Source organism: Rhinolophus hipposideros (assembly GCF_964194185.1).
Source record: "Rhinolophus hipposideros genome assembly, chromosome: 16".
Taxonomy (NCBI): domain Eukaryota; kingdom Metazoa; phylum Chordata; class Mammalia; order Chiroptera; family Rhinolophidae; genus Rhinolophus; species Rhinolophus hipposideros.
The window spans coordinates 4027462-4053274 of NC_138062.1; the positions used below are offsets into that span (position 1 = coordinate 4027462).

The window sequence follows — 25813 nt, forward strand, 5'->3', positions numbered from 1 at the left end:
CCGATCTCTCACAATGAGCAGATAAACTAACTCAACAGCAAATACACACAAGGAATATGATTTGACTGGAAAATGTCCAAATCCGCCACACACAAAAGAAGGTCATTTACAACTGAGAAGAGAACTGACAGTAAAAACGGGGTTTTCCGCATGCGTGTCCAACAGTCCTCAGAGGCAGTGGGCGGCACTCGGGCCGCCCTGACGCTGGGAATCGGGTCCCCAGAAGGAGACCATCTTCTTCATAAAGAACTGAGGTGACCACAGCGCAAGGGCTTGGCGCTGGGCATGACGTGAACAGGAGGTGGCCGGGGGCCTCAGAGCTTCTCAGGGAAACAGTCACTTCAGTGTAAGTGTGGCCTGTGTCAGGCTAATGGTGAAGGACATTCAGGTTCTTGGAACCACCAACTGCCGCTTTAATTAAGAGTGAAAAACAAAGAAATCAAAGATTTCCTTTTTGATGGCAGAAAAGAGAACATGACGACTATAATTTAGACTGAAACCAAAATAAATGACTTGTATCCTCAAGGTCCTCTCTTTCCTTCTTGAATTTAAGAATACATGTCACGATAACACCTAGAAATAATAAAAGAATCAAAGCATTTAAAAGCTAGCCGCAACCTCTCTGAGAGGAAGGCTTACGACCGAGAGGCTGACAGGTCCACCAGAGCCATGGCCCACTTGGCCTGACCACTGACCTTGATACCAACCTACCCCGTGACCGACGGGGCCGTGCTCAGCCTGGACGTATCTTCCTGGAAACGTGTGGTACCTGAAACAGCCATCCTCAAAGATCTGAAAGCTTCTTATATTGAAAATGCTGTTTCAATTCCAATGATGCAGAGAAACTGCAATCCTTCCAAACAGGAATTTAGGGAAAATGGAGGAGGTGAATTGCCCTTTGTTGAAATTTCACTTATTGAAATGGATTACAAGAGACATGCACTATCCCTCCCTGGTCGCTTCCAAAGCATTAACAATATTTTACTGAAAATAGCTTAACCCACGCAAGTGAAGGGAAAATGCCTATAGAGGTCATCCTGGTACTGCTGACTCATTTCCTGTGAGGGGTGCCCGCTGACAGTCACCTTGGAGCATTTGCCTGCACCCCCTTTGTAGCAGGATTCCTGGGCTCTCTGCAGGAAGGAGAAAGGAGGATCCCAGGAGGAGGGTGGTCCTGTGCAGCAAGCTGGTTTTGAACTGAGTGAGAAATCAGCACCAGCTTTCTTAGAAGTTTTGTAAAAGATCGGTTCATAAAACATGGAGCATAATTCTTCAGAGCAGCTTCATAGCTCTACACATAGTAATAAACAATAAGGCCTTTATCAACGAAGAGACCTAATTCCCAACCTTTGTGCGGCCTATCACTAGTAGAATGACTGACAAGTCACTTAACCTCTCTCAGCCCCACTGCCCTCATCTGTAACATGAGAGAGTATACCTATGTCATAAGATTTGCTTATCCTTATTTTGTATTATATTAACCTGTTTTCTTCTATGCATTATCAAAATATTCATGTGAATAATACAATTCAAAATAGAAAAAGGCACACTTTATGAAAATATAACGGGTGATTTTATGAAAAAAGGAAATTATGTAGGAATCGCTCCATATAGCATTGTTTTTGAAATCCATTAATGGGACCTTCCTATAAATAGATGGGCCTTTATTTCAAGATTCTTACGATACTTTAGCAGTTAACCTCCCTGAATAGAGTGCAAGATGGATACAGAATTCTGTTTCAGAGAGAAAATAGTATGAAAAATGTATTACTTTTCTAAGAATAACGGTCCCACTTCTTTAAAAAATTAATTGCATATTGCCTATCTTAAAAACAAAGAAAAATTCCCTTTATACATTTCAGGCAGCAGGCACTGGCCTGTAAATCCTGCAGGATATTATTAAAGTCTAAAGATAATAATACCACAGTGGTAAAGCAACCACCCGCTTAAATGCTAATGTTTATGGTTTTATTTTAGCTCAATCCGCAAACTGCTGTCCATGTACTCCCTGCTGATACTCCAAGTGCATGAGGGAGCTCAGGGGACATTCGGAGAGAACTGCATTGTTATTAGACAGGGCTGCTTGAGCCAGGGGTGGGGCAGTGGGGGAGCAAGTTCTCTAATGCCACTGTGCCCCGAACAGGTTCAGTGGGACTCAGGGATGCCAAGGCAATGTGTCAGTTTCCATTGCAGGGGGGAGGGGGAAGTGCTAGCTGGACTGGAATGCCACTGATGGAAAGCCCCATGGATTATGCTTATCACTAACTGATACTTTAGTCAGTTCAACAAATACTCAAAATAGGTCACAATCTAGGGAGAAATTTGAAAAATGTGTGCCCTATATTTTGTTCTCATGGTAGTAATTGTACGTACTAACTACAGACTTAGCAATCGAGTTATAACTTTAATAGTCTTAACCTGCAAGATAGTTTTTGTAATTAAAACAACATATAAAAAGTTATTTCAGGGGGTTGAGTTGCTTGGGGTGAATATTTGTTTTTATGTCCCAGTTTTGTATTTTTAATAAGCCAGGAATACCTAAGATCATTGCTTGTCTTCTTCCTTTGTTCCCTCACTGGGAAACAAAAGCCTGGTTGACTCATTACTACCTGCAGACTCAAGCCCCTCTTTCCCGGTTCAGCACAGAAAGCTCCTCCCAGTCTGTGGGACCTGCTGGGTCCCCCACTTCCTGCCTAATCCTCTCCAGTGCACACGCTGTACTCTGCCCCTGGGTTTCTCACCAACGCACAAAGCACAACCTAAAAACGGTGCACACAGCTCTCAGTGCACTTGGCACGCACGACCCCCAATGCTGCTGCTTTCCTAGAAAACTCATAACCAAGCTTTCTGACCCACTCAAAGCACTTCAGTGGCCTCTCCCTGGTCCCCATCGCGCAGTTAGCGGCTCTGCTTCCCATGTGCCAGCGTTCTCGTCACTCACTGTTCATCTCTCTGAAAAAAACTCTAGTGTAATAGTGCGAAGGTCTGTCTCCACTTATATAGAAAAGATATATAAATACTACCAAGGAAAAGTATAAAATGATAAGAGGTACAATTGTCGAATGACTGAACGAGTAAAAGAACTAAGCTCTAAGGAAAACTCTGCCACAAAAGTGAAAAAAACTGAGCTAACGGAGTGGATTAACGTCTCAGCAAATGTGTCCATGGCAGAGGTGGCAGGCAGGCCATCCATAAAGTGATGCCTGACCAGGAGCTCTAAGGAGAGCCAAGGTCTCCACAGGGAGAAGGGGGAGGCGGGAAGGACTACAAAGAGAGGCGAGACAACAAGGATGATTTCACTTGTACCCTGAAGAAATACCGAAGCAGATGCAAAAAACAGCGTGGCCAGCTTTGGGAGGACACAGTCAGACTGGCTGAAGCCCAGGGTCTGCGCTCAGGAAGAGGAGGCTGGTCGGGGTGCCTCAGGCGGCACGGCCCAGGTGGAGGGAGCCACTGTGGGGCATGGGCCTTTGGAGGCGTTATTGTGGCAGCCATCACGGCACGGCTCAGACGGGGGTTTCTGAGCTTGTGTTTATGGACCACTAGCCCCAGTGAGATGGAGTAGAGCATGGACACACATGTGCGCACACACACAGGGCACACAACACGCACAGCACACAACACACACACAGAACACAAGTCTTACGCACAGCACACAACATACATGCCCAGCACACAGCACACAACACTCACAGCACAGAGCACTTATACATACACACACACACACACACACACTCACACACTCTCTCACTCACCCTGCTCAGATTATCTTGGCAAATGCAGGTTAAACAAACTACACAAATTGTCTTTACTGCAGGACTTTTCAGAACCTGTGATAAGCTTCTAGATCTGAGACCTCCAGGAGAGGACAGCAGGCAGTGTTCTCAAAGGGCCCCAACTCCTCCCTTGGCTTCTGCATGTGCACTCTGCTCGGCCCCCTCCTGCAGCCCCTCCTGCAACCCTCCTGCAGCCTCCTTGGCTCCTGTCAGTTTCCTTTTGCTGGACCTTCTGCACTCAGCCATTTTCTGCTCTTTCTTGTAGACTCAGAGGGAGCTCTCTGCTCCTGCAGACTGAACTCTCACCTGTGTTTCTCCTGACCATTTCCTGCCTGTACACTCTCCCATGTGAGCTCGGTGCTCCCCCTAGGAGGTTCACAGTGCTCCTGGGACACCTCTCCGGTCCTTGTCATGCACTGTCTCATCCGCTGCTCCCCCAGAATCCTGATGGGCCAGAACCTTTTCTTAACCCTTCTTTGGAAACACACCATGTAACGCAAGTTGAGTCAACAAACATTAGTTGGCCAATCGAGCCTAAGTATGCTCTTCTAAATCTTAAAGAATTACAATTAGAAACATACCACATTAGTCAAAGAAAGTTTCTTTCATCGGGCGCTCTCCATGTGCAACAACGGTTTAAAGTCACTGTTAAGCAAAGTCAAACAGAAGCTGCCAGAGTTCCCTAAGCTATGTTCTGTCGTGTTTGATTTTTCCGACGTCATGTGAGGCAATCAAGAAAGCCACAATCATACGGACTTGCCACTGACACCAGGGATCTGGTCTATTCCTGTTGTCCCGGACAGCAGCCCTACAAATCAGGTACCCAAATTGCCCATAAATTACCCCTCCACAGGGAATCCTGTCTAACTGACCTTACTCATCAGCTCAAATGATAATGAGCTCCAAGTGTCACCGTACCTGTCACGTCATCTGGGTAACGAGTCACATCATCACCTGTTACATCACCATCTTGATCCCAGCTGTGGTCACAGTGCCCGAGGGTCATGTGACATGAGAGCTAAGGAGGCACTTCTGTGACATCCGGCTCTGCTGCTGTCCCCCACAGGCGCAGGGACAAGCGGATCCCTTCAAATACATTTTACTCAATCAACATTGTACCTGTTCAGCAGCTACACCTGCCCAGGTGTTCAGTATTTCACACTTGGCACCAGTTATCTAATTGCTGAAGAAGCACTGATCACGTCACATGCAGCCACCCCAAACTCAGCCATCTAAAATGACTTGATTGTCGTGGTTTTGTGGGTTGACTGGGCCCCGCGAGCAGTCCTTACTTAGAGCCTGCTGTGAGGTGGCTGTCAGTTGCAGTCAGGTGGCTGCAATGGAAATCCCAAGGCTCCCCTGGGCTCGGTGTCCAGATGGCTTACTTCCAGGGATGCGTGCTGGCTGGTACCTGAGTGCCTGTCTGGGGCCTCGCCATGTGACCTGGGGTCCCCAGAGCATGGGGGGTGGTTCCAAGAAATACAGGCGAAAGAAGTAAGGGATCTTCTGACCTTGCCTCTGGGGCATTAGAATATTACTTCTAGGACATTCTACTAGTCAAGCAAGTCACCAAGGTCAGCCCCGATTCAAAGGAAGGGAAGTCAGCCTACATGTTGATGGAAAGAGCAGCAGCGCACCTGGGGAGGGAGACTGATGGCAACCTCCTTGGCAACAACCTTACCGCACCGTTATTCCAATTATTGTGTCTTTTTAGAGCGACAGGACTTTTTTTTTTCCCCAAAAAATCAAATTAGACATAGAAATATTGAATGAAAATCAAAGTACCATTAAAAAACTCTGCAGAAAAATCATATTTTTTAGGGAGAAAATGATGCTGTCAGTCCCTGAAAAGGAAGTTATTTTTCAAATGGTATAATTTTTCCCTTTTACAAAGGAAAGGGAGCTTACTGTGATAGAATAAGAATGTTCAATTGCAGGTATATTTTCTGAGCCAAATAAAACACATGGTACCTTAAAGCCATTTATCTTAAATAATTCATTTACAAGACATATAAAATTCCCCAAGAAATATGTGGGTTCTAGAAACAATAAAACCAAATTAAAGGTATTTTCAAATAGTGGCAATGAGCCATATCCTCTTGTCCACACAAGAACAAAAGCTGATGAAGTTTAGAAAAATAAAAAAATGAAAACAAATTTAAAAGTTTCCTGTGAAATCATAATAAACTTTTTAAAAAGCTATTCAGTTTATTTTTAATCTCTTCCTCTCACCTAGAAGTAAAAACAGAAGCAGCGAGTGCGCTCCCAAGCTCAGCCTGTACAGTGTGACCCAGCAACCCCCACTCTAAAGCTACTGGCAACTTCTCCCATCTCTTCGGGGAACACGACCAGACCCCACAGCGCCCTTACTAGGAATCAAAGCTCATCGGTACTTCCTTCTCCCCATTACTCACCACCTAATAGAAACACTATGCGTGCAAACCCCTCAGTATGTCAGAGGTGTCTCTCATATCTGTGCCTACTTGCCAACCCCACGGCCACCTGGCATGGCTCCCTCACCTGGCCACAGCCTGCTCCTGCCGGGGTCTCCCCGCCTCCCCTCCTGCCTCCTTCAGGTCCCCTTCGAGGACTTCACAGCAACCTTCCCACAGAGGGCTACTCATGTCCCTCCCAGAGAACACATCACACAAAACAAAACGTGCTTCCAGTACTCGCACCGAGTCCCCAGGCCCAGCCTTTGTCAGTTGCCATCAGACTTCAACACGCATCCTCAGACTGTCACCATGGACAGGCCACCCTGTCTAGAGCTGTGGGCACCTCTCTCACTTTCCCCGGGTGGTTCCAAGTACCTACAAGGTATGATTGAAAAACACAGTGAATGTTTACATTTAAAAAAATGTATTATAGGGATTTATACATGATGTAAAATAGAATTGTACATCTAAAATCTATGTAATTTTACTAACAATTGTCACCCCAATAAATTTTTAAAAAAAGTATTACAATGAAAGACACATTGTCGTTAATCTCCCACAAAATACTGCCCCCTCCCTCGCTTTGTATACACTGATCCCATTGTTCTTGCCACTTTCTGAAGCAGTTCTGGAAGGCCTCTTTCGTGAGTGTCTTTGCTTCATCCTCCATCATGACAACGCTCTATGTCACACACCACTTCTGGTATGGCAATTTCTGTCAAATCAAAACATTACGGTGTGTCCTCATCCACTGTATTCACCAGATCTGACAGCATGAGACTTCTGGCTCTTCCCCAAAGTTAAAATGATTCAGGACATCGAGGCAGCCATGACAGCACAAAAGAACTCATGAAAATTCTTCCAGAACTGCTTCAGAAAGTGGCAAGAACAATGGGATAAGTGTGTTCGAAGTGAGGGGGAGTACTTTGAGAGGGATTAATAGCAAGCTGTCTTTTACTGTAATCATGTTTTATGTAAACCTTCACCGTATTGTTTGATCACACTTCGCAGTAAGCCCTCCCCAATATTCCTTAAAGCCCAACTCAAAAGCCGCCCGCTGTAGCATTTCCCGGGGTCGACTCACCACGCCCTGCCCATTTCAACAGACCTGTGTTGAACAGACCTCTAGGTTCTTCTGCAGGCCTCACCTGTGTTCTTCTTCATGCCTTCATGAAGACTCCCAGCTGGGTCTGCCCCTTACAAGACCTCTTGTTCTTCTCAACCAGGAGGCAGAAACCCCACGCCATGCCCTCATAGCTAGAGAAATTCTGCTGGCCTCTTCCTTTAGCAGCCACGCCTCTAACCTCCTCACCCAGAATGACTTCACTCTTCTTTTTCCTTCAACATCATGTTTCTGTGGCATCCACATGACTGACCAGCTGCATGCTCTGTTCACGTTTTTTCCTGTTTGTTTGTTTTTTTGCATAGTTTTCAAATTGCTCCAGCACAGCACCCAAAAACTTCTGGCTAAACCCATCAGTGCTCGGTGCCTGGGGACTCGGAGACACCCCCTCAGTCTGGGGGACTCTCGCTGCACGGTGTCAGGAGAACGTGCGAAGTGCATACGTCTGTTAAACCCACCAACAATCTGGACCCCCTGAGGATTGGGGACAGGAAGTTTCATAAAAGCAAAGTGACAAAATATCAAACAACATAAAAGGCTTGCTGCTACTTTTGACCATGGTGAGTAATTCCATTTTAATATCTGTAAGAACTAATTTGCCTCTTCCTGCAAAGCAGGCTGGAGAGACAGCTGTGAACGCAGACCCCTCAGACCTATGGAAGCTAATTGGGGTTTTTAAGTGGTGTTCAAAAGGCAGACTTTCTGAAATAACTTTCTAATAGGTCCAGGTGCTTTTCATGTTGAAAATCAAAAGTGATTAAACAAGACGTGAAACTTTCTGTGGTAAGTGGATACAAACAACAGTTTCTTTTGAAGCTGATGTTTCAAAATGGATATTTATAAGCACGTCCCCAGCTCACCGACAGTGAGTGTTCTGGCTCAATGCGTCCCAGACAAGAAAACCTACGGCCCATGATTTCCAGGTGACCTATCGTCCCTGAGTGCGACGTACTCGATGGACTTGAGACATTCCACACAGAGGTAAGCCACTGACATTTGTCTGCCTCCGACGGATCTGGGGAGTCAGCAGACCTGTCAGACAGACCGCAGGCATACTGAGAGGAGGGTTTGGCAGTATGCTGGGAGCATTTCCAAGCCTAAAAGCCCTGGGAAAATTCATATTTCCTCTTGAGGTTGTTTTAAAAAGTCTTGGTTTCAAGCCGCAGTGTCCACAGTATGAAAATTGCCCCCAAAGAGGCTCTGCTTCCCCCAAAAGCTGTTTTCTCCATCCCCCAGGCAAAAACAAAGCCCACGAGGGGAAGGAGACATGGCAGACAGGGTGAGGACCTTGACAGCCCAGAAAGGCTCCCAATGCAAGGCCTCAGCCAGAGCCTGACCTCTGCACCTTGGGGGCAGGGCCCCACGTATATACGGCCCGTAGCCTGTGGCCTGCAAGTGGGGTGCTTCCCTGGCTGAATGGAGGTGCTACCTGCACATGCCGAGTAAGGACTTCCATTTCTATCAGCTCCCAAGGAACAGAAAATTAATCTACAGCCATTAAGTGGAAGAAGGGATCCTGGCAAACCTAGATAGCTGCGAATCCATTACTGGTCTCGGGACGTGGGAAGCCACAGAGAATGTCACCCCCTCCTTAACAAGGAGAAAAGCTGGGTATCCACGTCACGTTTGGAACCCAACGTCATGAGATATTCTGTGGATGGAGGTCATGGGACAAGCAGGTGAGCTGAACAGTCACCAAGATGGAGCAGAGAACTGCTGCGTCTCTGTCCGAGCTCAGGGGAAGAGGCTGCTGTCGCCAGAGTGGGGGAGAAACAAGTGAAACTACCGTTACTAACTAATAATAACAGCACACACAGAGCAGGATGAATACAGAGAAAAACACATCTAGTACAGCACAGTCAGCATGCTGAAAACTAAAAATAAGGAAAATATATTGAAGGAAATGAATGAATGACCAGGCCTGGCCTCACCAAGAAAGACCGAATGATGGTTCAGCCTTCTAGTAAAAGTACACCTTTAGCAGAATTATCTCCCCCATGTGGTCCCTTGCTGCACCCCATAAACAATACCCAGAGTGACAGGGCTGAGTCCTTTCCCTGAGGCGTCCACGCAGGAACCGGCCTGGCGTGGCATTTTGTGTAGACCCACCAAACCTTAAAGATATAACTTGCTGAATGATACAGGTTTTGTTATTGTTGTAATGGAATTAAAGTTAGCTTTTGAAACGGGACAAAAAAAAGTATCTGAAATTAGAGCTATCCAAATACTAACTGCAGCTGAGCTCCCGGATGGCTCAGTTGGTTGGAGCGCGTCCTCTCAACCACAAGGTTGCCGGTTCGAGTCCCACAAGGGAGTCACCCCTGCGACTAACAGCGGCAACTGGACCTGGAGCTGAACGGCGCCCTCCACAACTTGACTTGGAAAAGGTCCTGGAGGTGCACACTGGTCCCCAATGGAGTCCTGTTCCCTTTCCCCCATAAAATCTTAAAACAAGAAAAAAAAAGGAAAAGAAAAAAGAAAAATGAAAGCAGAGTCTGAGGCCCAACCCACAAGGCTGGTGTTTCCTGACCCTGTTTCCTGCTGGACCTCTCCATCAGCTGTGTGGGCGTCTGTCCAGGCCCAGGGGTTCCCCAGAGTCAAGGCCAGGTCGGCCATCCTCATGAGCAACGAGTGGCACAACCCACTGCAAAGGTACCAGCCTGCACCTGGGCACCTAGAGATCTCTGAGTCAAGGCTCAAATATTCATATGAACACGAGACTTACAAATGTGGGTCGATTACCGCCTTTGGTTTCGTTTGAGAAAACCCAGGAAAGTAGATCAGAATAAAAGACCAACGTCTATAGTAGGTGAGCGGGTGTTCTCTGCGCCCGTTGGCCTGGGTTCCAGTCCCCACTCTGCTCCTGACTCGCCTGTGCCTCAGTTTCTCATATTTACAAAGGGATCATAATGACACGTTCCTCGCAGCAGCTTCAGTGAATTGTTCCAGGCGTGGCTGAATTGCTGGGAGCCTTCAATGAACTCGTAAATGTGAAGGCCCAGAACTGGACCTGGCATATCCCTGCTGGGCTTTGCATTTATGTCAACTATTTGTGTCATTCTAATGAATAAACTTCAGATTAAAACAAAGTAAAACACAAGTTAGTTGCATTGGAAATCACACACTTTCCTGGGAAAACCCAAATGGTCTCCTTTTCCTGAAGCGACTGAAACGGCCTCTTCTGTGGCGTAACGATGTCTGTGACAGTAAGCACAAGTGTCACAGGGACCAGGGTGAAGGCTCTGGTAACATCTCCAGTCTAACCAGAGGACCCAGGGCCCGCTCCATGTACGTCGGCATCTTTAAAACACATTATTGGCCACTGCGACCATTGCACACACACATAAAATAACAACTACATGGAAACTAACTCCCACCTCTTGAATAAGGCTCACTGTGAAATAAGTATTTTGAATATGTACATTTAAATCCTATTATTCTGAGCAGTAATATCTGCCTAACCCTTTCCTGTTCATGGAGCCATTTAACGTTTTGGAGGTACTCCAGTTTCTAATGTTCGTACAAGACAGGCATGATATTATAAATCAGAATGACAAACCTGCTGTGGGTTTGCTTTAATGAGCAGACAAGCGGCCTCTCTCCTCCACCACAAAAACCAGAAGAGAACTTTCTTAAGAACCTTGGAGGGTAGCTTTTACGGCCCACAGAAGAGAAGTGGAAGGCTAAAGCATTACTATACTGGAAAGGATATCATCATTATGTGTTTTCTCTCAAGTTTTTATGTTACAGCTAAGGTAAAAGTGAAATCCAGGAGAGGCCCGAATTCGAATTGCTCTTAAGGGGATGAGGCATGTCTCTTAAGTTTTGAAAATGTCTTTTCTATACAGACCGTAAGCCCATTAAAGGCCACACTTTAAAGGAACTGTGAGAAAGAGGATGCAGTGAAAAGATGGACGGAGCCAAACCAAGAAGAGCTATTGAAAACAACATCCAGTTTTCACATGGCAAGTTCATAGAAAGAATCTAATTGTGCCCCAAACTGAACAGTGGGCTAAGAAACGAGCCCCCTGGACGGAGGGGGAGCTGCTCACATTGGTTGCAGCATGTGAGGCAGATGCTTGAGCCTGGGAAAGCCATCTACAACAGAATGACAACCGTCAGGAAGGGAAGAGTACAGCTGAGGAACAAAGAGCACCCTGGGAAAAAGATGACACACTGGGCACGCCTGCAAAGCAGGGAGCTGTCCTTCCTTCCCCTCCCAACAATTTCCAGGATTTTCAACAGCTTTCTTGCAAATATACCTGTTCCTGCGTATGAATGGCCACATGCTGACAGACTCACCTCTATTCAAGGGCGTTCCTCTCACTGTCGACTACCCTGCAAGACAGCACCTTCTCATCTGTTTGTGTTAAAATGTCACAGGGTTTTTATTTGCCAGTTTTTCAGTTGTAACTCCTACTACCCCTGAAAACGGAGTCACAGTTCAAAGAATGGGGACTCTTTTGGGATTTGGATTTTTGTTTCTTTCATTGTTTTGTCTTTCAAAACAAATCCCCAAATCCCCATCTTAAACATAAACATACAATTTTGATATGTCACCTTTATTTTCTCATGTAAACCTAAATATTTTCTAAAGAAGTATGGTTTTTATGAGCAATATGAACGACAGGCTATGATCTTACCCTGGTGTGAGTCCGAATGTGCATTTTCAGTCCGTCATTTTTGCTGAATCCTTTGTCACAGTAAGGGCACTGATAGGGACGCTCACCTACAAAACAGAAGAAGGGTTCATGGCAGCAAAACGTGAAGCAGCAAAGCGAGCATGTGCCATCACCCTCCTCCCGCACCCAGACCCTGTCCCCACCGCCCTGCGTGCACGGCGGGGCAGACACCCTGGCAATGCCGGCAGCGGCCAGGCCGTGACTCAGATTGTTCTGTCACTGGACTGCTCATTCTGAGGGTCTTCAATTGCTTCGTGGGCAGTTGGTTTAGAAAAGAAAGGATTTCATATTCTATCTCAGGATGATGAGTTTTCCAAACCATTTCATAGAATTGGTACATGTTAAACAGAACCATTGGTAACTAAACTAAGTAATAGTTGATCCACACTTTCTGATAAAAGCAAGTACCTCTCATCTAGAGGTTATCTAGAACACAGTGAAGCCATTATACAAAACAAGCAAGCATACATATACACATCACATTGTTTTAAAATGTCCTACTTTGAAATGTGACAAAATGTGACAAAAATGTGACAAAAGTTAATCTCCAGGAGGAATCTGAAGCTGCCCTCCAGTCAGTCTAATCATACAAAGGATAGTGGCTCCAAATCACTATTTATTCCCTCATTTAAATACTGACATGGCAGATGCCAGACCCTGGTTGCAATCAAAGACCAATACATAAAATACTTTCCTTTAGCAAATACAAAACTTCTGTCTGTCTTTCGTTTATAGCTACTCTTCATGTCACATAACTTATGTGTGGTTTTGCTCTTCAGCACCAACAGAATAGCCAGCAAACAAAATCAAAGCATGCAGTTACCAAGTAATTTAGATGCTAATTAAGCCTCATCTAGCAGACTATGCTATTATTTTCTTTCATAATAGCTAAATTTCCTCCATCACCATGAAAAGGTTAACTTCTTTTAAAAGCATGGCCTTGCCTCCCTTTTTGGAATCTGATTGTCCTGAAGAGATTGAATACTGCTCGTCATTCCAATCGTAACTCTGAGAAAGATATTTAACCTCACTGAGCCTCTAAAAATGAGGTTAATTATGTCCACCTCATAGGTACAGTGACCATATATTCAGGTTTGCCTGAGGCAGTCTCAGTTCCTACTGCTTATCCTGACTCAATACTCCCTTTCACATTCACAAGTGTCCCAATTAGGAAAGTATAAAGATATGGTCACCTATCATGGATTGAATTGCGCCCCCTTTCTCTTTCTCCCCAAAATCCACATGTTGAAATCCTAACCCCAGGACCTCAGAATGTGACCTCATTTGAAAAATAGGTCCTGGCACATGTTACTGGAATAATGCGGGTCCCTAATCTGATATGACTGGTGTCCTTTTAAGAAGACAGCCATGTGAAGACAGAGACACAGAGGGACAATGCCACATGAAGAGGGAAACACCTTGGTGGAGAGGCAGGGGGCTGCCGACTCCCTCTGGTCTCTCATTTCCAGCCTCCAGAACTGTTAGACGACAGAGGTTTACTGTTTAAGCTACTTACTTTGTGATGCGTCGTTACCACAGCAAACTAATGCAATAATCTCGTCATCACAGCGGCAATGACTGTCACTCACATCTGTCTGCCGTTCCTGAGGACCGTGTACATACTCAGGACAGAAACCGGAAGGTGTAGACAGCTGGATTTGCATCCCATCCCACTGCTGCCTGGAGAGCCAGTGGCGCTGAGCTGGTACCTTTGGGACACTGGGTACCTCAACTCCACCCATTTATTCTACTGGCCCAGAACAGAGCTCCAGTTTTACAGGGTGTCACTAAATGGCTTTGATAAAAGGAATGTGTGGGAAAACGAGGGTGGGTGCTCTGCAGACCAGCCTAGACCCTGCGCTCCACTGCTGCCCACTCTGCTCTTCTGGTTGGAGCCTGTTTAGGTCATCCCTGCCTTTCTCAGACTCCAAGCACAAAGTCTTTGCTGCCCCCACACTCAGATGCTGGGATTACCTGGATAAGTCACTGTATTCCTAACTATTAACGTGATTTGCTTAACCAGTCTATTAAAGACAAGCTGTTGTTCCTGGGTGTCTTTCACAGTATGCGTCTGCTACTTTCCTTCATTATCTGAAATTACTGTGATGGCTATGTCGGAAGAAAATATTTTGTCTATACAGAAAATTACCCTGGCCTGAACAGGAAGTAGCCTTGAGTCTGAGTAAACTCTAAGAAGACGCGTCTTTCTTTCTCAGGACACTGCCAGTCTACAAGTTCTGTGCACAAAGGGACGCAAATCCTAAGAGCCACTCCTTTCTAGTATTTCTGGTAGATTCAGCCACCGTCTTCACTTTGTTTGGGCAAATCACAGTGCTCAAATTCTGACTAGCATGCAAATTAGTTAAGCTGAAAATTAGCTAATAAAATGGAGCTAAAACCCCATCTAAAGTGGAAATAATTGTTAACAACAGCTGAAACGTATAGCACCTACGATCAGCTTCTGTTCTGTTTATGATGCTTAATGAATAGCAGTAATTTTCATTCTTGCAACATTATGATCTAGGTATCATATCCCTAGTTTATAAATGAAGAGAGCAAGGTACCAAAAGGATAATTTGCTCAAAATGAGGCAGCTATCAAATGATGGAATCAGAATTGAACCCTAACCCTTAACTGTAGGCCATCACATATTATACATTAATAATATGGCCAGTATTTTGTGTACAGTAGGATAGACTTTTTAATGTTATTGACAGAAACTCTGCTTCTTGCAATGACAGTTAACATTAACCAGATCTTTCTGCCTGGTAGATGGAGGCATTCGTCCAGTTACCAAAGCTCATCAGGAAAAAGTGGGGAATGTGTGTTGTGTCTCAAAGCAACTCCCAAGTGAATGCAAATCCTGACATAATGTGAAGCTGAGCCTGGAAAACTACACAGAGGTAATCACCTTCAACACTGAGAAGGGAAATACAATACCGGCAAATATCACACACCACATGATGCGATTTAGCTACCAGTAGTCAGGTTTAATGAGCACAGTGGCACAAATAATACTGATGCAAACAGAACAGCAAAATGTTTTTCACTTAACTAAGGAAAATAGATGAGCTCTTTGTATCTGCTTCTTTCTTTAAATTATGTGCTGGCACTGAGTAACATTAAAACCCACTTGTGTTTTCTTCAAACACATCAAGGAACACACAGAAAAACACTGGCAACAGTAAAGGTTTGATTTTAAGTTAACTTTAAAAGGTGCCACAAAGTGGATACTCATGAAGCTAATTGAGTCATTCATTCAATTGTTATTTTTCGAGCACCTACCATCTTCTAGTTACTGACCTGGGCTTTGGGAATGGAGTTACAAACCAATTCACAGGATTACTGTGTCTTCTATTTTACCAGCGTAATGAGAAAGACAATTCAAGACATTCAAGAAAAAAACACACGATAATTTCAGATACTGATAAATTATATGAAGAAAAGAATGCAAGGAGATGGGTTTAAGAAAGACCTGTGTGGGAGTGGGCAGGAGAAGTGCCGAGCTAACATCTTGAGAAAGGCAAAAAAACTGAATGAATGTAGTTCCTTGTTACCAATTTAACATTATTCAAGCACACTTTTTGGTAACATTTCATCTTTGAATTTGAATTATTTTATCCAACTGGGCTTAAAATAAGTGCCTCTAAATACTCTAAATACTCAGGGCCCACCTGAGGTGGAAGTAGCTTAACAATATCTGAAATGTACAAGGAGATGTTCAGAAAAAGGCTCCAGAAAATTGGAGATTGGCCTTTCACAAGCAGCTAGTGGGAATGAAAAGGGACCTTTAGATGTCACATGAAAACACTTTACCAAAATCTAGCCTGGTCTCCAAACAAATCACCTTGAGTCTTTGGCAAAGCAAATGCATTATTGACAACCATGCACTGGCAAATATGGCTAAAAACAATAGGAAAAAAATCAGATTCTGGTTTAATATATGCCATTAGAATAATAATTTCTTGATGTTACCATTGTTTTATGCATTGTAATGTTAAAGATGTCAGAAAAACTCTGGCCCTCTCCAAAGCATGAACATACTCGTAGTAAAACGGTATCTTCGGTTTGTGGGGGGAGTGACAGTGAGCATGCATCTTCATGACACGAGGCCCCTAAAGCCACCTACTCACTGACTATCCATCTATTGTCACACGGCCTTCTCAACATCCAACATCCTGACACAAATCCTCTCCAAAGATCTTTGTTTACGTAACAGGAAACTAATGAAGAAAAATCTTACAAACCTTGATATTCTTAAATTCCGTATCTGGATTTCTGAAATTAGACTGTGGATTGAATTTAAGAAACGTACTGACCACTAAGTCAGAGGGCTCAGAGATCAGATTTTATGTCATGCTGTTAAATACAATGAATGCAACAGATTGAGTAAAAATGATTATGATCAATCTGGAAAATTGAAAACTCTACAAAATGGTTAAAGTGATAAATTTTGTTATATTTAAAAAGTGTACATCAAATGAGCCTAGCATGTTTTCAAAAATTTTTAAGCAAACAGGAAAGTTTAATATATAATGTATACCTTTTTTAAAAATTTATTGGGGTGACAATTGTTAGTAAAATTACATAGATTTCAGGTGTACAATTCTGCATTACATCATCTATAAATCCCATTGTGTGTTCACCACCCAGAGTCAGTTCTCCTTCCATCACCATATATTTGATCCCCCTTACCCTCATCTCCCTGCCCCCACCCCCCTTACCCTCTGGTAACCACTAAATTATTGTCTGTGTCTGAGTTTTTGTTTCTCATTTTGTTCTTTTGTTGTTTTTGGTTTATATATCACATATCAGTGAAATCATATGGTTCTCTGCTTTTTCTGACTTATTTCGCTTTCTCTGACTTATTTCGCTTAGCATTATACTCTCAAGATCCATCCATGTTGTCACAAATGTTCCTATATCATCTTTTCTTAACGCCGAATAGTATTCCATTGTGTATATATACCACAACTTCTTTATCCATTCATCTATCGAAGGACATTTTGGTTGTTTCCATGTCTTGGCCACCGTAAACAAAGCTGCAATGAACATTGGCACACATGTGTCTTTATGTATAAATGTTTTCAGATTTTTTGGGTAGATAACCAGGAGAGGGATTGCTGGGTTATAATGTATAACTTTTAACAGATTTTGATTACAATTTTCAGAAAGCATTTTAGTAATTTTAAGTTTTATTTTTTCAGATATAATTTTTTAAAGCTATGTAGATTTCAGAGCACTCTCATAATTCTCTGAAAAGATGCAAACACAGAAAATGTAACCTAAGATGAAATAAAGCCAAACTCTTACTTTCAATGAATCCAAATTAAATATTTAAATAATTAAGTTAAATTAAATAATGTTTAAAGATTTTGCAGTTACAGTTTTACTTTTTACTTTGAGTTTTCCAACAAAAATCAGTTTTGGAGATGGCAACTTTCAAACAAAAAAAGCAAACGCCAACAGTGTATGTTCCATAAAAAATACTCTAAGATGGTTCCAAGTGGTTGAACTTTAAAATATACATATTTTGTGGTAATTCTTTAGAAGAACTTTATATTTGTTTTCCACAAATATCATGGGACTGGCTTATTTTGCTTCTGTGGACAAAGGAAATTGTTTGAAATATCAAAGTGACTCATTCTAAATAAAAATTAAACCAAAAAACATAATTGTGCAAGCACCACCCAATTGCTTTTCCAATTCCACCATTCCAACCCCCTCAACTTCTGGGGCATCTAGAAATTACAAGTAGACCACAGAGAGAAGTGAAATGCTACACAGACAAATGGGAGTAGCTCAAGTTCATTCTTGGCACTTTTCTGTGAATTGAAATACTTTTTTCTTGTGCAGCAAAAGCCATGAAACCCCACTGACCTCACTGTACCCCACATTGTTACTCTTGGAACGAGCCTGCTAATCATATCCTTCAGAATATCACTTGATCTAAAGAGTTAAACCCCCGAGGACACCATCTTTGAAAGAAAGACAATAAAACTCTGAACTTGACATTTGCTCCTAGAATATTTATGGAGCTACTCTACTTTTAAACGTCGTTTAAAGAGTCTACTTTTATAAGGAAATGAGCAATAAAATCTAAAAATCAGCAAGTGACTAAATGAGAAGACCTTTACTTCTCAAAATACTTTTTACTACCTGAATCAAAACAAGTTGTTTTTTTTAAAATGCAAGGTTCCATGGATGGAGCTACAAAAAAGTAAAAGATACATCCTTTTCCGTACGAATCTTACAGTGACAGTATCTCTCCCTCATTTTGAAGATGGCAAATCAAGTGGGGTTCAGTGGGAAGCAGGAATTGCAGGCCCATGTGCTCACTAACTTTCTTGTCTCAAAGATTGAAAAGCCAGACCTATTCACGGGTTGAAGGCAAAACAAAAACTGAGTTTTACTGCTGCCAACAGAATATGAGATGCAGAATTAAAAAAGACAAGAGTTAATGAATAATTTTAAAATATGATTATCTAGGGAGAGAAAGGAAAAGATTCCCTACTCAAGACACTGCTTTGGGCCAGCGAGGTGTGTAAATGACGCCTGTTACATGTGATAGGTCTGCAGAGAGCACGACGGCCTCCCAGGGCCCTTGGGGTGAGTGTGGACAGAAGCAAAGGGGACTGTCACACCAACAGGAGAGACATCTGAACGATCGAGACACTGGCAAAGTTTTCAAGGTTCTGACCAAAAAAGAGAAACGCCTTGGTGAGCTGTCCACACCACTCTGTGAAGGGACACATTAGAGTCAGGTAGGGAAGAGACGCAAGGTTAGGTGATGGTTGCTTTGGTTTTCTCGTTAGCAAGTCAGACTTTGGTGAGACAATCATTAGGACTTTCACCCAGCAGTGTCCCGTGTTAGGACTTTTTACCACAACTTTTATTTTACCCAGTATTTACGAGCACAGTTTGTGAACAGCGGTCGTGGAGGGATGAAGCAGTTAAACCAAGGAACCTGCTCCAGCGGGGTTTCCCTGTTAGTGTCAGTGAGGAAGAAATGAGGGAACATAACTCGGAGCAGCAAGAAACCCAGAAAATGATTCTCTTTCTCAAAAACTAAGGAAGCTGTAAAACCCTCCCCAGACCTGAAGCACAATTCAGACTTGCAGAAAAAGAACAGGGAGTCACTCCTGGGGGAAGATGTTAGCAATGGTAGCAGAAAGCACGTATCAGACAAAATCGGAGAACAGTGGTGGTCCACACTGAATAGGGGTATCTATGAGTGATATTATCTGATAATTTACCAACAGATAAAGCTGATTAAATACAGTGATGAAAACGATTGCCCTTTATGAGGACCCCAGTATATTAAAAAATGAAGAAATGATAAAAAGTTACATAAATTATGGTATATTTTAAATTATCCATCTTATTAGATTCTCTGTGACTATATTAATAATTCATTTGGTGATTGCTCATAACACTGTCTTCTAATACAAATGTTACTCCCTCAATCTTCCCTCTGCGCCTCATATCCCAGCCTATGACACACCTTGACAGAAGCACTATAATTTTTGCATTCAAAAAATTAGGGTTTTTGATATCTTTGAAAAAAATAGAAAATCTTACTACCAATGAAAATCAAAATGACTGTCTTACCTTGTCACTAACCCAAATTCAACTGAGAGGAGCCGAAGACAGAAATGAAAAAAAGAAAAGGAAGGAACAGTACATTCCATTGATATATTTGGTGACCAAAAATTATTTGAAGTGTCAAAAAAACACAGAGGGGAAAAATCATGTATTTCAAAACTTTACCTATGAATAAGACTTCTTAAGGAAAATTTGAGGTATTTCTATGCAAATTTTACCCTCAAATACCCTGTTAACTCTTAGATTATCTCAGGTAAGAGAGTATTTGATTTGGCCTTTTGTTAGTAATTAACCACTTAGAAAATAAATTTCACAAAATAAATTCCCTTTCAACATGTAAAAGTTATCTAATTCTCATAAAAATGTGAAAAACATGCTTCCAATTTTCATGTGTTTATAATTACTTTGTTAATTTTCCATTTTTGTTCATTAATAATTGTCACTATAGCTATTTATAATTATTTACAACTACTGTTTTAAAAAACTGTGAACAAATATTCTAAATGTGAATAAATTCCTTTAGGAAAAGTATTAGAGAAGAAAGAAAAATCAGTGACTACAATCCAAGGAAAATTGAATTGTAATATAGTGATCCTTTATTTCTAAGCTGATCACAGGTATTTACTAAAAAAATTTAAATATTTCCTAGGACAGTGATTTATTACTACATTCAAATAACAGTGTGCAAGCAAGCCTAGAACAGAAGGGCCAACACAGCCGGTACCTATTAACACGGAAAGTTGGTTGGAACTGTAGGCAAGTAATTAACCTTCTGGCCCAGAGCTTTAAAACCCCAAAAGCGGTTCCTAGAATTTCTTTCATAATTTATGAACAACTGATGGAATTCATGTCACAGCCTGTGGACTCTCTTGCAGAATTAACCCCAGCTCTCAGTGACCCCAAGAAGCTATAAAGCAACAGGAGAATGTGCTCTGCTATCTCAGCTGACCCACAGAGTGCCGTCTCTGCCATTCGAGCATAGGAAACCGGCTGATGGATTACAGAGTGGCTCGCCAGGCACAGCCTGAAACCTGCACTTTCACTGACCATGAGGCCATGCACCCTCACTCACCTCCAACTGGCCTTTCGACAGCAAGCCCTCATCTATGTTCTGTAGACAATGCATGTGCTGCTGCTAACGGGTATGGAAAGAGACGAGGGCGATGAAACTGGAAAGAGGGTCAGGCCATAGAGCCAGGGATTGCGCATACTTATGAGTCAATACAGGTAGGAACAAAAACAAAACCCCCAGCAACAGGGCGTCAGCCGCTCCCTACAGCAGGCGTCCGTGAGGCCAGGCACTCTGCGCTCTTTACATACACCTTCATTTGTTCCAGGAAACCATGCTAGACCGCTGGGACTGTTACCGCCCCTGGGTTTCAGAGGAGGAAAGTAAGCTGTGAAGACTGAGCAATTTACTGAGTCCTGTGCAGGGAGGAAAGAACTACAATGGAGTTCGAAAGTCCCTAAGCTGACTCCAGGTTCCATGCTCTCAATGTGAACTAGGTATTAAATAGTAAGGTATGACAGCCAGTTGATTCTGTCGTGGGCAAGTTCCTCCACAGGTGGAGCTCAGTTCTCTGTCAGACCCTAAGTAAAAAACTCAGACCCTCAAGCTTCCAAGTCAAGATTAGTATCCAGAGTTGGCTGATACAGAGATAAAATAATGTCATCAAACATTATGGAAAGAATGCATGTCAGTCTATGGAAAGTTCAAGAGCAACAGTAAGCGTTAGGTCATATGTTAAAGAATAAGAAATAAAAATACCAGTTGCATTGGGAAGCGTTAAAGCCTCACTGTAGTTCTAGCACACAAGCGGTGTCACCTCAGCAAAACACCGCATTTTGGGCATTAGTTCAGTTTAGAGGCTTGAACTAGAAACTTCCTGAAATGCCTTTCTATTCTAAAAATCAAGACTATTTTATTTTAATATGAAAGCAGACGTCTTGTGCACACTTGCCATGCAAGCCTTTCTTCTAATCACCTAATTATGAAGAAGGAGTAGATACAGAGTTTATGAAAAATAATATTTAATGGAAAAAACAAAGTTTGGTCAGACTTCACCCTAGGATGGTTGTAACGGGAACAGGGGAGGGAGAAGGAGGAGACAGAAGAAAAAAGGTAAAGCAAGCACACAACTGATTGGTTATTTAAGGAAGTCAAAGGGAACATCAATCAAAGCATGAAGGAACTGGAGGCATTTCTTAAACTTTTTCTTTAAACACTACGAACAAAAAATGTCAACAGGGACATAAACATGAAGATTCCTCCCAGAACTAACAGACAGGTAGTAATCTAATAGCTAAGTTATCACTGTCTGAGAGAATGACCATTAGTCATGAGCCAATAAAGACAGACCCATCCTGAGATAGTTCATATAAAGGAAATGGCCTGTAACACTACACAAAACAAGACTGTCACTACACCAGACAGGAAATGATGAAAGATACCAACTGGAACCTGGAAGGAATGAACATCGACTGAAGTCATACTTCCTCTCATAAAACTTACTGCCATTTGATGTTATAAAGGAGAATTTGCTTCCCGAAACACTGGTGGACAGTGTGAATACTACCTATGAAAACGAAATGAAATCAATTCCTTCAACATAATGGGAAAACAATGAAAAGGCTAATACCTCTATAAAAATCTCATCACATTGCAGTGTATTCAAATGTACAACCACCTCACTAAAAGGTCTGTCAATTAATAATCATTTCCTAGAAATATAAAAAGTAATCTGTCTATATAACATTCTGTGGAAAACAAAAAAACAAAAAGAACTATGGAGACAGTAAAAATTTCAATGGTCGCCAGGGGTAGAGGGTTGAAGTGTGACGAGGCAGAGCACAGAGGATGTCTAGTGCAGTGAAATTACTCTGTACGGTACTGCAATGATGGCTACATGTCATTATAAATTTGTCCAAAGCCACAGGCTGTACAACACCGAGAGTGACTATGGACTTCGGGTGATTATAATGTCCATGTAGGTTCATCAGTTGCAACGAAGGTACCCCTCTGGTTGGGGTTGTGGATAGTGGGGAAGGCTGTGTGTGTTTGGAACACAGACAGGGAAATCTCTGTACCTTCTAATTTTACTGTGAACCAAAAATTGTTCTAAAAAAACAAAGTCCATTTTTAAAAAAGAGATCTGGTGAAACTAAATTACATCATCATTTTCTCTGTCTGTTACTGTTCACCATAAAGGTAACTCAGGAGTAAATGAACATGTGAATGTTAAGAAAAAAAAATTAAAACACCTTTCATTTGGCTCCAAAGCATACAACTTTCATGCTACTGAAATAATATGACTTTTGGCATTTCCTTCCTCATCTTTGATCCTGGAGAACTTGCAGCATTTTGTAATTATTGTGGTAATTATAACAGCTCTGTAGCATAAAGGAGGAAACAACACGAGAAGAAAATAGGATTTGGAGTTAAAACACTTGGATGCTATGCCCTTGACTGGGTAGGTCATTTGCTTCTCTAACTCTCCGCTTCGTCATCAAGAAAATGAGAATGTTTTTAGAAACCTATTGCACTGGCTGAGAAAGAATTCACGTAGGGAATATCCGAGAGAGCTTCCCTCCTTCCACGGACCTGACTAAAACCTTGAGCCTGAGCGGCCCAGCCTTTTAGCTTAGACTCCCTGGAACATGAACAAGGTACCATGTCACAACTGAGAAGAGACACATACGCGCAACCACAGCGTCTGCTAAGTGACGTAGTGCAGAAGACTCTGAAATGCTACACACAATTGTTTGTAATTATTCCAGTTCCTGTAGGATCAACCTCGTCAACCAAATGGACAGGGCATCTCTTTATTGTTCTTTGTGATAAAATGGGAAGTAAGCATTTGTGATGCATCTGACCTGTGAAAGTTGTCTCAAGAAGAAGCACGTGCGTGACTGAGTTGTGAGATGAACTGGCAGCTTTTTTCACGGAACATCAGTTTGACTTGAGACAAAATGACTGACAGACAAATTATGGTTATTCAGACTCAGATATTTGGTGAACATTAGTTTTTTGAAAATAAAAGAAGTGAGCCTGTCATTTTAAAAAAGGAAGAGACGGAGGGAGGCGGGAAGGAAGGAAGGGAGGAAGAAAGGAAGTAAGGAAGGAAAGAAGGAAAGAAGGGAGGAAAAAAGGAAGGAAGAAGAGGAGGTGGGAGGAGAGAGATGATAGTATTTTTTTTTTACCAAATACAAGAATTAAAGAAATCAAGCAAAGTCTACAATTTTGGGAAACTTGTATCTGCTCCCATATGCTTGGCGGTAGACCAGACTAGAGATCACTGACACACGGGGACGTGCGTCGCGTGTTACAGAATCACACATGGATAACAGATCATTCAAAGCACAGGACCCACCAATGGATTTTCATGGAAGAGAAGAGAAAAGTTCATTGAGATGATTTGAGGCACCATACGACGGTACCTCTTTAAAAACTACCACTTTTTGAGCTTTACACGAAGGGATTTTAAGAGTAGGTCCTTAGCCTTCTATAAAAAGTGAAAGTGCTATTCCACCCATTAGAATCATGTATACATTAAATCACAGGTATATCACAACCAAACATTAATCAAATTGTTTCCACTTCAGATATTTAACTTAGTTTGAGAAAAGTATATTTATTCAAAAATTTTCCAGAGTAAGAAATTAGATTTTACAAAACTTTATGGGAAAGAAAACAGCTAAGATGAACTCTGAATCTGGGAGGTATTTTGTAATATTACAGTATTCTTCGTCTTGGAAGAATTTGCTTTCTCCGAGTTATTTTTATCACCAGTTACAGTCCACGTACCTGTGTGACTCCGGATGTGAACTCTTAGGGTCCCACTGCTGGCGAATTTCTGACCACAGTATGGGCAGATTTTCTCCTTTTCTCCTGTATGTGTCTACGTGGGATGGAGTAGAAAGGGTAGAGGATAAACATAAAGAATCAGGTAAAGATGATTAAGTGCTTGTGACAATGGTAAATCCTTTTTTCCAGGATTATGTTTCATTACAATGATTTAATATTACAATGAGGTTTTAAACCATTTATCATGGGTATTCCCACTGGTTCAAAAAAAAATGCTTGGAATCATACATTAGTGTTAATTTGAAAATAATTCTGCAGTTTACTTTTTAAACCTTTATGGAGCCCCCATCTAAAAAAGATTAAGTCATACAAAACCAGTATAGGCTAGCAAAACCACATAGTCAAAATGGGGCTACAGCTGCCCTTGACTGCTGCCAAGAAACATTTCCTTAGAAGCATTTTTCACATACTTTGTGTGTATTTAACACTTCAAGACAGAATTAATCTCAATAAAGTAATCTGTTACTTGCATTATGCTTGTCTGACTGGACAAATTTTGCTGCAAAGCAAAGAGGAATATAAATCTGACTTGACCTTCAAAATCAGCAGGTGTTAATTTGAGCAGTCAATTTGAAAGAACATTCCTGCCCTCAACCTACCTTTAATCTGGGCTTAAAAAATAAATAAATAATAAGGAAAGGTCAATGAGTATCATCAAAAGCAAGTGTTGACACCTCATACCTGTTAGAATGTCTGTTATCAAAAAGTCAACAAACCACAAGTGCTGGCAAGGCTGTGGAGAAAAGGGAACCCGCGTGCACTGTTGGTGGGATTGCAGATTGGTGCAGCCGCTATGGAAAACAGTGTGGAGGTTCCTCAAAAAGTTAAACATAGAACTACCACATGATCCAGCAATTCCATTTTTGGATATTTATCCAAAGGAAATGAAAATACTAATTGAAAAAAGATACCTGTACGCCTCTGTTCACTGCAGCGTTATGTACAATAGCCATGGCATTTAATATAAAATTGATTATCGCATTATAATTAACATACATGCTTAAATGTGTAACCCATCCAAGCTCACAGTAGGCTTCCACTTACTTTCTTATGACTTCTAAGCACTGAAGGTGTAACAAACGCCTTATTGCACAGCTCACACCTGTATTTCTTGTGTCTCTCGTGGACCACCTGGACATGAACGTTTAAGGTATCCTTCCTTTTAAAGGTAGCATCACAGTGAGGACACTTGAAAGTCCTCTCACCTTCGAAAATTAAAAGGTCAAATCAGAGAAAAATAAGATGCAATAGCAGAGTCCTGCTAACTCCCCCTCACCAGATTTAGTCGTGTTTTTCCCCTAACTTCATAAAGTTAGCTTTATGGCTCT

The 25813-nt window shown here is 42.2% G+C and overlaps 1 protein-coding gene across 3 annotated transcripts in view; it reads right to left on the reverse strand.

Annotated features, from left to right (window-relative positions):
- PRDM5 (PR/SET domain 5) overlaps nt 1-25813 on the reverse strand; it is a 122030-nt gene that overhangs the window by 20866 nt on the left and 75351 nt on the right. For all 3 annotated transcript variants that reach the window (XM_081075774.1, XM_081075775.1, XM_081075776.1), the window contains 3 exons: nt 25530-25690; nt 24426-24519; nt 11978-12063 (listed from right to left, as the gene is read on the reverse strand). In XM_081075774.1, the coding sequence (XP_080931900.1) occupies nt 11978-12063; nt 24426-24519; nt 25530-25690 (341 nt within the window). The remainder of the gene's footprint in view (nt 1-11977; nt 12064-24425; nt 24520-25529; nt 25691-25813) is intronic.